Below are 13,115 nucleotides of genomic sequence, written 5' to 3'. Positions count from 1 at the left end.
ATTATAAAATTTATACTTATTTTCTCTTTTTTTTTCTTTTTTTTTTTAGCTAAAGCAGATGAAGCATTGAAGGCTAAAGAGAGAAGTGAAGAAGAAGCAAAGAAAAGAAAGGAAGAAGGTAATGCAATTTTTTTTTTTTCTTCAGTAACAAACTAAAATCCTGTAAGTCAGGAACCATTTTCAAGGCACCGAGTTCCAGTGGGGCTGCCGGATTTTCTTACAAGGGCATCTGAAACAGAGATGGTTCACCGCAGCTTTCCGCTCATGACGTGTGAGATTGACAGGAACTGCTAAATGCACCAGAAATTTCAACCAGATTTTAAAAAATATTCTAGCTGCCATTAAACAACCTGCTAATTTGAGACAAAGTTATATGTTAAGACTTCATGACCAGCCAATACCACTGAGTTGTGTGCTGGCTACACTGCTTGATTAAACCAATAAATGCAGCCATTAATTTTGTCCCTGTGTTTAGTCCGTATGATGTCACAAAGTGAACTAATCTGTTTCTGGATGAAATTTGGTGCACTGAAAGCTGACAGGGTCTGAGCAGCTTTCCTTTGCAGTACAATAGGCGGAAAGTTAGTGTGTAACGCCTGGGTAATTAAAACAATTTTTGCTTTTACGTCGCTGAGTAACGGGAAAAGACATTTTCAACAGCGTGACAGAGACGATGCAAACAATCTAAGGAGCCTCAAAGTTTTTCACTTTAGCTATGATAGACATCCCTGTTTCAGAGAAAATATCTCAGTTGTTCAAATTAAAATGAATCATTTACCTCTCTGTAACATCTGTTGTTTTTACATTGACTTAAACGCAACGAAATACAGTGAAGGTCTTCCTTGCGGCGGTTTTACTCTAGAAATACATGTTGTCACACATTGGTCACTGCAGTGAAGTTTCTTCACAGCATATTTGATGTAAATCATGATAGGTTTGAGGTTGTAACTGCTGCTTAATACTCTGAACAATCTCCGTGCAAATGTGTTCCTGATTCTCCCTGCCCTCTGCCCCTTGTCTGCCTACCTGGGATCGCGTGGATGCTCACTTAATATTTTAACCACTCAATACACGACCTGTGCCAGAAGATGGTGTCGTGTTCGAGGAGACCGTGTGTTTTTCAGAGTTGGCCTTTTGATGGGTTCGTTGATGATGAAAATCAGTGTTGTGCCCGAATATCAATCATATTTTGGTTAGGGGCAGGGTGTCGTATATGGAGGAGAGGGATGTGAAGCCAAGCTGGTTAGAACAGCTTGAAATTCATGGAGAAGTCAAGAGATTGAGATAGTTTTAATTCCTAGTGTGATACGATAACTAAATCATTCAGCTAAAGCAAATCAGGAAAAGTTGTGCGAAGGGGAAGAGCTGGTAGGTGACTTACGTGTGCAGCAAACGGCAGAAAACAGCTGAAGGGGACGGTAGCGATCTTTACGATTTTACTATGCCATCTCCTCCAGTATTCCCAAAACATCATCTTTCTTTCCAACCTCTCTAATCTTATTGGAAAGTCTCCTTGTGTCTGCCCTCTCTTCCTGTCTCTGAGCACACCAAGCTGAACTTCAAGGTAAAGATGGGAACTTGAATTTTGCATCTGTCCTGCCGTCATCTCTTCTCATCTCTCCTATACCTTCCAGGTACCAGAGCCCGATTCTCCTTCCACACGTGCTGTGTTTAACCCCCACTACACTGCCTTCTATTTGAGAATCCCACCAGTTTCCTGACAACAAGATTTCTCCTTATCCCACTTCGACACCCTTGTTTTCCAGGAATCCTTCCTAAGGACCAAGCGGTCTAAAACAGCTAGTCCCTGCTTGCGCTTCTTTCCCTGCATTCCCATCCCGTATCTTGGTCTGAGCTGCTGCAGTCTTTTAGGGCTCCAAAAACCTCAATTTTATGGAAATCTTTCATATACTTATTTGCTTTTGGAAGGAGTCATCAGCAGGATTTTTAGACTGGGAAGATATATCCTATCTGTTTCCATGTTGCCATCTCTTCTTAGGCACTGACTTCAGGTGCTGTTTCTTTCGTTACAATAAAATTTCTCCGATTTTCTTCCTTTCCCATTTTTTCTTTAGCTGGAACTTCAGCCTCAATAATTCCTGAGGGCAATATAAAGCTTGTTTGCACTTCAGATATAAACAAACTTCTTGAAATCCTCATGTGTGAGTGAGAAAATTAAATATACTTTGCAGGTCTGATTCAGCTGGTTGCTGTCCTGCAGGATTTAGACCTTTTTTCCTGATTTCCCACCCCTGTTTGTTTCTAGATTTAGATGTCTTTAATAAGCTCCCAGCTGTGGGACTTACAGCAAAGTGTGCTAAGTATGTATTTCAAAACTCTAATGTAATCGTTATTAAAAATTCATGCCATTGATTCCCCTCATCTGGTTTTGGGTTTGGTTGGGTTTTGTTTTCCCCGAAAATAGTTCAAAAAATTTGTTTTGCATTATCAGGTAAAGCCAAAGCAACTAGCGTGTACTGACTGCTTTTAAAAAAATAAAAAAAATCCAGAAATCCCCAAATTCGCGCATCTAACAGTGGATGAAATTGCGACCTCTGGTTCTCCTCCTGTTGCAGCACACGTTTCCCGGCTTTTTGAGAGACTGCTTTATTTGGTGCTAAGCTGAGCTTAGGCTGAGCTTTAGAGCGCCGGTTAATTTGGCAGTCAGCTTTCGCTTACACCAAATTCCTGGTAATTCTGGGCTTATTTTCTTCCTGACAAAGTTGTTGCTGCTGGCCCTGTGCAGTTTTTGGTGTAACATTCAGATCCTGCTGCCTTGTACCTGAAGCCCCTGCTGTGCTTGACAAAAATGAGAAATACCCTGTAATTATCTTTGAAAAAAGTTGAACTAATCAATTGCATTTCTTTCTCCGTTTGAAAGAGGTTGGAGGTGTTCACATTTAATAAACTTTTGTTTAATGATGTTTTTAAAAAGCAGTGAAATGGATGCTAAGCTTTTTTTTCCACTTCAAAGAGTATTGGGCAATCGTTACATCTGAAGGAAACACTTTCTTTCATGTTAATTTTCTAATTATATTATCTGGGATACGCTGCGAGAACTTTATTATAATAGACACATCAGTGCTGCTGCATCCTGTGGGAAGGGGATGGATCCGGGAGCCTCCCCAAAAGGAGCGTTGCCACCGCTGCGTGGTCACCGTCACGTCACACCAGTGACCGCTGGAGAGCCACATGGACCTGCTGCCTGCGTCGGGAGTGTATTCAGCTCTCAGCGTTGCTCCTTAAATAGGCCCTTGGGTGTGAAAGAGGGCTTCTTGTCTGTAGGACAGGAATCCAGGACACTTGAAAAATGAAAAAAAAAGTCCCAAGTTTGGAATGACAGTGTTTCAGCGTGGTGCTGCTGGGCGTTGCGAGTCCCCAAATGTTTTTGCAAGGTATCTAATACAGCGTCCAGAACACTTGCAAAATGGAATATACTTCCTCTAACTTGTCTTGTGGATGTGGTAAGCAGAGTGGTTTTATATAAATGTAAGACTGGGACTTGATTTAGAAATCTATCTGTGATGACTTTCCCAAGGGAGTAGACACCAAAGTGCCGTCTGTGCCTTTAGCGAGATTCCCTCATACTAAAAAGGCATCACAACATACTTTGTATGTATAAAAAAAAAATAAAACCTTGTGAAAATCTGCAACTCCCTGAATTATCCAGCCCAGCGAAATGGAAAAACCAGCGCCTGTATGTCCCCAGTACTTTGCTCTTCCATCATCTGGTGGCTCACTGATGTTGTTTCTTTTCTTAAGAGCAAAGGGCTGCTCGTAAGATCAGGGCTCAAGTACGGTTTCACCCTCTTCTCTAACACAGCTTCCATCTGCTGGCATGGGCTTTCGCTAGCTTTCCGGGGGGATGAGGTGGGCCAAAATGATATGAATATCGTCTTAGGAAATGAGTTAGAAATCTAGGAGCCTGGATTACTCAACTGTGTTTCTTTTCCCACGTGGTTGTGTTCTTGCGGGAGGAGAAGTCTGCCTTGGGATGGCTCCAGGTGGCTCAGAGTTCAAGTGATCTCTTTTCTGATTTATCTGCAAGATAACACTCGAGATTTTTTTAATTCCCCTTCGGATCTTTTAAGTGAACTGCAAATGAGAAGAGCTCCTCTTTTCTGTTTGGAAAGGACTGAGGTAGAAGTTCTTTCAGATTTTTTTTTTTTTGCTTCTCCTAACTTCATCCGAAGTAATCCTTCTACTTGTCCTCCAAGGTGGCCATTGCTCCGAGACCAGCCGGGCATTGGGCTGCTGCTGGGAGGTGAGGAGCATTGCTTGAGGGCTGGGTTTTTTTGCTTTTTTTTTTTTCCCTCTTTCCTTTACTTATTAAATTGTGTTTCTCTCAACCCATGATTTTTATTTTATTTATTTATTTTTAATTTTCCCTGCCTGTTCTGTCCCCCATCACGGGTGTTGATCTGGTGGCCGGGGCCAACCCACCGCAGGTCCTTACCTCTCCGTCCTCTGGCTGTTCTGCGCTCTATGGTTCGCCGATGTGTTCAAGGAGGCCAGCGAGATGCGACAGAGGAGCGTCTCGCCGTCCGTCGGGGACTGATCTGGGGTTGGCTGTGGAGTTGAGGACATGTAGCTAGGAGAAGGCAGTCACCTAAGCCTGTTGCATTAGGTGACCCCCGTACTAAACCGGGTTTCTCGTATGGTATGTGAGTGTGCTATATTCACAGTGCCATATTCAGAACATAACATTTCGGGGATATATGTAGAAATATATTTTACGTAATAGCACGAAGGATGGTATTTCAGTAGATGTCTAGTGTTCTCTTCTGGAGATCTCTACCAAGTCTCTCAAAATTAAGTTAGAGCTCTGCTGAGTTAAAGCTCTGCGTATCCTTCACGACTTCATCCAGGACTAATTTCCCTCGGCAGAATTGCATTACACCCGCTGACCCGGGCGCAGTCAGCAGCACGACTGAATTGATGTTATTCACCTAGAGACAGAGACAGCTGAAAAAATAAAGCATCCTTTCCCGGTTCCAGGCATCCCCGTTCAGCTCTGGGTCTGCGCGGCGAAGTCTCCTTGGAACTGGAAAAACTACTTCATGAAATATCAAAAGTTTAGCAAAAGATACCTCAAGTTGGCTTGTCTGTCTTTGAGAAAAAAACACTTTTAAAGCCCTCAGCTCTCACTGCTTCAAAGGCAATTTTGAAAATTTGGGGTTAGCGGGATAATACCTATCAGCAAGGAAAATTTACCACAGTTTTCCAAGTGGTAGGAAGTGTTTCGTTAATGTCTGCGCAATATAGCTTAGGGCGTACCTACGAGAGGGAACTCGGGAATATTCTTCGAATCCATGGCTGTAATAGATTTCATTGGAAATCAAAATGTTCTAATCGTTCCATTTGTTTTACTTTGGGACTCTGGGGTGCTCAGAGGAATTAATTCATGCACAAAGTGAATCCTACACGGAGAAGGCGTGTGTGATACTGAAGAAAAGGCAAACGGACAAGCGGGATAGCCTGGGTGCACGTTGTCTGGGAGGGGAAGGGAAGGGGGCACCGATGGGAGATCGGCTGCAGAAGTCGGAGAGACGGGCTGGGAGCTGGGGCCGCGGGGGGCTCGGCGGGACTCGGCGGTCGGGTCTGCGCTCGTGCAGATTCACAGCGTCTGTTTTGGAAAATAGATGGGTGGGTTTTTCATTACGGGCCATTGTGAGCGGCTCATATGCTAGCAATTGCTTTGCCTGCAGTGATTGTGAAGGGCGACTATGGAAAAGCAAAGGGGAAAAAAAAAAGATTGGTTTATGAATTGGAAACAATGGTAATTTACAGCGAAAGCAGGAGGAAAACTTCTTTTCCATTTATTAATAAGCACCATAAAAACTGCCCTGTGGTGCCTTTGAAAAAGTTGTAAGGGTGCTATACTGTTCTAAAATGAATAGAGAGTGTCTCCTGAAGAGAAGCTTGTTGAATAAAATTCATCAATTTGTCTGAGGAGTTAGCTACCAATTAGGAACAAAATGTTTTATTTTCCCTGGAAAAATAAATGCTCTTACTGAATCGTGTATGGAGTGTTTCAGCATCCCGAGCCCATGCAGGACATCCAGAGGGGTTGCACAGTGGTACTGCTGACGTCTCTCCCTTGCAAAAAGAACTTTTCACCATTTCTCTTCGTTCTCACGTCCTCATAGGAGGTGTGACTCGGCTGGACAGAGGTGCACTTCTGTTTGCTCCTGCTCCCAGGTTTGCCGTGCGTGGTACAAAAAGTGGTGTGATTATTTCGCACGCTTTAGGCTGATTTAGGTTTTGTTTTCTCTTTTTGGTTATGCAGAGAACAGTTTTGTATATTTTCTCATCATCAAATTCTCACTGAATTATTGCATAAGTGGGAGGAAAAGTGAAAAATCAATTCTGTGGTTTTTTGTTTTTTGTTTTTTTTTTAATTCCCATCACTATTTTTGTATGTGCATAGTTCACAGTGATTCCCCGCCTGCTCCCCAAAGCCCTTCTGGCTGAAGTGCTCATAATGAAATTGTGTATGTCCTGTAAGGAATGTCAGGTTATAAAAGCTGCCCTGTGTTTTGGCACTTGTTGCCTGATGATGCTGCCTGTTCATCTTCGAACAAGCGTTGGCCTAAAACATCCTTCGATTCATCAAGAAATTGTCGTAAACCATTTTCAAAGGTCTTTTTTTTAAAAAAAAAAAAAATTTTTGGAGGAAAAAAGATTTAAATTTTGAATTTTCAAATAAATTTTGAATTCTCCAGTATTCACCTTTTAACGGTTTTAAGTATAACTCTCCAAAAGGGAATTTCGGAGCTGGCAGCCCGTGGAGGCAGCAAGCGCCTGCGAAGCTGTCGGAACCTTTGCTCCCTCGCTGCGGTACCCAAACCCACGGTGCAAATCAAGCAGTTGTTTCCCAGCTCCTGAAAACTGGTTATCCACCCCCCACCCCATCGCGAGGGCGGCTTAACATTACTTTTATTGTCATTTTATTGCCAAATCAGGTGTGAGATTAGATGTTGGATGTTTCATGTAATCTGCTCGGAAATCAAATTATTTGACCTCCAAGCCCACCGCCGCCCCCTCCCGCTGGTTTGCTGTTAAATATGCAGCGTTTTCCTGTCATGAATACAAATCGGGGACAAATTAGAATCTACAGACAGCTGACCCCAGCTCCAGATTAGAGACTGGGGGCTTGTGCTGTTTTAAATGTTTTAATTACCATAGTCCCTACAGCCGGTTGAAGGACACACAGCAAAATGATTTTTTTTTTTGGTGACAAAAAAGCAAAGAGAGAAAGAAAAAGGCTCCCTGCGTCTCATTTGAATTTTTCAGTTTGATGACATTTGCACTTCCATTGGCGCTATGCTAATTTACTGCATGGAATTAGGTCTATTAATAAAAAACCGCACGACTTTTACCAGAGTATTTTCAACGGAGGGCTTTTTCTACTTTGTTTTTGTTTACATGTTTCCGTGCGGGACTGCCTGAAAAATGACATCCAAACCTGAAGGGGATTTTACTGTCGAACTTGATTTTCACTCCGGGCCTGGCAAGCCAAATCCGAAGCGGCGGAAACGGGTAATAGCGGGAGCTGAAAAAAAAGCACGCGACGCGCTGCGCGAGGAAAATCCAAACGTGTTGGACTGTGTTGCTGTGAGAATTTTTTTGGATTGTGCCTCTTAGTAGACCAGGCATAATAATATTTTGAAATTTTCAATTTGCAATATGTCTTGTCGCAAAGCAGACGTTGGGCAGTTGCGCGGGGAGGAGGAGCTGGGGATGCTGCGGCGCGGCGGTGTGCTGACCGCCGTGGAGATGCACGGAAGGGTTTAGATCAACTAACAAGGAAAAGAAGTTTTTCAGGACGCAATTAAATCGGGTTTGTTCTTTTGAGATCAATCAATAGGTAAATGGACGTGACGGCGGGGCTCGCGCTGGGCCAGGCATTGTCCGCAGGCCTTCATCCTGGAATTTGCATTTTGCGTTTCTCGTGTGTGTTGGCCCAGCACTGAATTGATTAGTTATGCCTACCCAGTAAGCAGCGAAACATTTTTATATACTCTGGGGAAATAAATTTGGCAGAAAATCAGCATGAGTAGATTTAATTATCACTCCGAGACCTTTTCCTTTTCTGGCTTAGTGATCCTGAAACTCCGTGTGTTGCGCTGAAATCTGTGTGGACGCTAAGCTTCGCTTCCCAATTTGTTCCTCCACGCAATGATAAGCCAAGCAATTACTGGTTTATTGATTTTTCATCATGGCAAATTTAAAGTTGATTTTTTCCTGAAAAGGCAGGGGTGATTAAGTGTTTCCCCTCGGTTTAGTACGAGAGAGCTGTGTGGCAGAATCTAATATCCTGAGGTCAACCTCTGCAGGCAGATAATACGGTGTCTTGGCCACGTGTTAAGGAGAGAAATCAGGGCTACAAATGTGATAGGATATATGTGGAGACAGTTTAATTTGCTCCATTTATATGAACAAGTCATGTGGCACATGCTTGGAAAACAGCCTTTTGAATGGGCTTGGAAATGAAGCCCACGTGGGCCGGAGGGACGAGGGAACGCAAGCGAGAGCGGTGTTCCGGCATTTGGTGCTGGGAGAGAATTGTCCTTTAGATGGAGAAATAAAACAAATCCTCAATATGTCCTGGCAGGGAAGGACTTAATGTTTCATGGCACTTTTTGAAACTGTGGATTAACCGAATTTAAATCAGAGCAGGAAAAACTGTGTTTTACGGATTTAGATAAAACAGCGTATAAGTGCACGCAGCAGGTGGTTTTAAAGTCTCTCTTCTCCAATTTTTAAATTTCATATCAAGTAGATACGTAAATCTAGTTTAAAATTTTTAAGAAAGAAAGATAACTTGCACATCCTTAAGGAGTCATTTTGATCAGTTTGGGAAGAATTTCAACATCTTCTGCCATTTACCTGAGAACTGCGGAGCACAGCGTCACTGCGGGGTTGCCATGAAGGCATGGCAGAGGAATTAAACCAGTAGAGGCTGAACTAATTGATGGAAAAAATGTATGAACTGTGGTTTACGTAAGTGTGATGGGCTCCAGTTGCACTATTTGAATGCAGATTTTCAGTCCCTCAGAGCCCGGGTTTGGTTTGGCGGAAGCGTTATCATTCCAGCTGTACGGATCCTTTCCTGAGTCCACCCCATCGCCTGCTCTCGGAGCACAATTTGGATCTGGAAGTCTCTTGTTCTACCATTTCAGGTTCTCTCAGTATTATTAGAAGTTGAGAAGAAGGAGAAACTCAGATGACTCCCTTTTTACTAAATAGTGTGAATAAAATGCTATTTTACTGAGTAAGCCAGTTTAATTAGACATTGAAAGCACCAGAAGATTTGCTCCTGTGTTCGTGTGCTGCCTGGTATTTCACCAGCGTGATGCAATTAGTGCTGTCCTTTAAGCTTTACCGGCTTCCTGAGCTCTCAGTGGGAACAAACTGAGATCAGAATTTCCTGCTAAAAATCCTCTGTAGAATGACGGAGCCGTGAGGAGCGCTCCCCTCTCCCTCCCGCGCCACGTTGCCTAACGAGCAGGAGGGATGCGTCCCGCTGCCTCGCCTGAAACAAGTACCTTGAGGGTGGGAAGCCTGCGTGGATTTTGAGAGATGCAGGTGCACAAAAGAAAGTTAGCGTGTACAAGAAAGCCTGGAGGACTCAGAAGATCCCTTACTTATAAATTCTGTGCGTATCCCAAACTATAGCTCTGGTTTTTTTATACCCGTGTACCTGTTGGACAAGACTTCTCACGTGGAGAGTCTAACCAGTGGTTTATCCATGACAAAACCACTATTTGACTTAACATTTCCTTCAGTAAAAGTTAAAAGACTCTACCTTGATGTACTAGATATTAAAAACACAGGTTGAATCCGCTACGGAAAGACGTGATTGCATGAGGTCAGGCCACGTAGCTGTAATAAGTTAAAGTGCTTCACTCAACTATACGGAAATATATGAGGATGCCCTGAAGTTCGTTAGTTATTGCCTTAGGTCACAGTTTATGCTCCGTAAATTTTACTGAAGTTCATCGTTACGGCAATGACCTGAACTCAGTCTGTTAAATCTCCAAATTATGAAGTATAGAGAACAGATTTAGTATAGATAGGTGGGTTTTGTTTTTTTTTTTTACTGTCTTATCAAAATGGTCATTTCAAACCTTTCCAGTTTTGCCTTCATAATGGCAGATTTTAAGCAAAGTGTAAGTCTCCACCCTTCGGGGCCCTTGTGAGCGGACGTGGCTTCATTAGTCCGACACAAACACCTGGCGTTGCGCTTCCAGTCTCTGGAGGACGTCTCAGCATCTGGCGCGCACTCTGATCTTTTTTTATGTGTGTTTAATCTTTTTATTGACGTTTTATAATTAAAAGTAAGCAGAAACAAATCAAGGATAATACAAAAATGTGAAGTTTTGTGCGGTTGCAGTGGCACAGTGTAGCATGCTAGGAAAAGCATCTGAATAATAATAAAAAATGTGAAGGATGAAATTGCACGGCATCTTTGCTGGCCAGACTCTGTGGCCGTGTTCTTCCACAACAGAGCCGATCAGAAAGGGGATCGATAGTCCCCCACAGATAATGGCTATCTGGGTAATCAATTCCAGGCTTTTTATTAAAGCTTCACTAATTAACAACCACTTTAAAACCTGCTCCTTAAATTTTAGACTGCTTTGTGCCTGCCCGTCAACTTCTGCCTCTTCGTATTTCATACCTCGCCACGGGGTAGTGGTTTTAAACTAGAAGGGGGCAGATTTAAATTAGATATAAGGAAGAAATTTTTCCCACTGAGGGTGGTGGAGCACTGGCCCAGGTTGCCCAGAGAGGCGGTGGATGCCCCATCCCTGGAAACATCCCAGGCCAGGTTGGCCGGGGCTCTGAGCAACCTGATCTGGTTGGAGATGGCCCTGCTCCTGGCAGGGGGGCTGGACTGGGTGGCCTGGAAAGGTCCCTGTCCACCCAAACCGTTCTGTGATTCTGTGATTTTCCCCTACGCCAGAGCTGGGGGACTCATCAGCCGCGGTGAGGGGGATTGGCGAGGTCACCTCAGTTTGAGCATCTACACGTAGCTGGGGTAGCTTGGATTCGGAAGCCCCGATTCAGCTTGGTCTTAATGCGCACTTGACTTAAAAAAATGCATTTCTGTTTTCATAGCACCAACCAAGTTCCCCAGAGAGTCGCTAGGAAGGTTTGTTGCAACAGCGTGTTGCTTCCTCGGCAAAATTTGGCACAGAAGGGAAAGGACATGCTCTTGAAAATAGATGTTTTCTTGAGTTGGGAACCATTAATGTAGAGCAACAGCACATTCTTCTTGTCATCGCCAGGGTTAAGTTTATTCATGTGTGGTTTTATAACGCTGGCCACGTGGTATTGCAGTTTGGGTTTTTTCTGTGTACTGACTTAGAGGAGTGGAAATGCTAATGACCCCCGTAATGTCCGACTCCGCTGCTGGCCTGCGCGCGCGGAGGGCAGGATGGTTCTGTAAGGTGTTTTGTCGGGAAGCACGTTGGAAAATATCAAGGTTCTTCAGTTTGTGGAGAAAGAAATGATTTAGAGAAAAATTTGTACTGCTACCATAATGCTCCTCTGCGCTAACGTGTAACCCGAAGCATTGAAAAAATACAGGGGGAATAAACGGAATAAATAAAGAGGGAAATTGCCTGCGGATGTCTCTGGCAGAGCCGAGGCTGCAGTTCAGGCGATTAAAAGGATGGAGCCAAGTCCCACCGGTAAAATCATGCTGGAGTTTTACGTGACGGACATCGTATATGTTGTGTGACAGCACTGAAATCCAAAGTTGACATTAATAAAATTTCCAAACATCAGTGATCTGGTAAGGTAAAGATAGGAGAAATCCATCCCATTTGGCTGTGGCAACATAGTGGGCAAGTGGAAATGCCATGCCAGAAGGTGAAGAGCGGGGAGACGTGGTAAGGGCGCAGAGAAGGAAAGAGATTTTTGGTTGTTCAGCGATGCTAGCTCGCAAAGGTTGCACAGTGTTTTGGGTAAAAATATCCCCTTATCGATAAATAGTCACTTGTCGGTAGCAGGGCTGGAAGAGTGGCAGAGGTATTGAGAAATGCCTTCAACTTCAATATTTGTTAAATTCACAGCCCAGCCCTGGGTAGGCGCGCAGCCCTGGGCCAGCTGCCCTTGAAGTCCTAAAAAGCAATACCGGTATTTTTAAAAAATACTTTAAGCATAAACTGTAAAAAGAACGGTATGAGGGTTTTAGAGGAAAAAAAAATGGGAAAGATTGATTTTTTCCTGTCATTATTTTAAGAACGTTTCAGTCGATTCTTGCCAAGGTGGGTAGGCTGGGCTGGCGGGGGTGTCCCTGGGGCGGGGGTGTCCCTGGGGCGAGGGTGTCTGCGGGGCCGGGGTGCCCGTGACCTCTCCCGTGCTCTGCCACGGGGACAGCGGCACAGGCAAGGGCCACATCCACCCCAGGGCCTCTCGAGTGGCATCTCCGTCCGCTGATGGGCTGAACAAGCCTGTTTATTCACAATCAAGCAAAATTTGGAGCCGTTAGGAATGTCGCCGCTGTGATTTAATTAGACAAAGATTATTAGGGGTGATTATTAGGTGTGTGTTAGCCTCATGCAGTGAGATCACCACTGGAACTGGACTGGTTTGTCGTGAACTTCAAGTTACTGCATGACTGGGGTTTCTTGGAGGGGAAAATAAGTGGGGAAGAGAAAACTGATCTTAAAATATGCCATGGTGCAGAAATTACATGTTTGCTGGAGAAAGCCTGTGCTTGTGCACCTCTTTTTTTCCCCCTGTATTTTTCTAAGGTTGCCATTTGTCTGGTGCTTTTCCAACTTTGTTTACTGGATTTCCAGCTGCAGGTTGTCCGTGTACAATACGGGTTTGAAGATGAAGTTCTAAAGGGAATAAAGCAAATACAATGGACGGAGCGGCCATTTGTCAAGAAACCTCCGTGAGCCATTAAATGCTGGTTTCCAGGTTAGATGTTGTAAAAATGAGAAGTGTGCTAATATAGGGCTCTATTGATCAGGAACGGTCCCCGGCATCTCCCGCTAGGAAACATTACGTACTGCGGCCAGTTCCTTTGCGAGATGGCCAATCTCTCCTCAAAATGCCTCGAATGCCTTTTATCCACTTGCTGTCTGGGTTTACGT

General features: G+C 43.9%; 1 protein-coding gene across 1 annotated transcript in view; it reads left to right on the top strand.

Moving 5' to 3' along the window:
• The window catches only part of RSRC1 (arginine and serine rich coiled-coil 1), a 154,018-nt gene that overhangs the window by 124,659 nt on the left and 16,244 nt on the right, over window positions 1-13,115 (top strand). Inside the window, exon 8 of the mRNA XM_086755064.1 lies at window positions 50-118. Within this exon, the coding sequence (XP_086611190.1) occupies window positions 50-118 (69 nt within the window). The remainder of the gene's footprint in view (window positions 1-49; window positions 119-13,115) is intronic.

Source organism: Chlamydotis macqueenii, chromosome 9 (assembly GCF_036417535.1).
Source record: "Chlamydotis macqueenii isolate bChlMac1 chromosome 9, bChlMac1.mat, whole genome shotgun sequence".
Classification (NCBI taxonomy): domain Eukaryota; kingdom Metazoa; phylum Chordata; class Aves; order Otidiformes; family Otididae; genus Chlamydotis; species Chlamydotis macqueenii.
The sequence above is the reverse complement of the archived record's forward strand: the minus strand, read 5'-3'. Positions and strand labels throughout refer to the sequence as shown.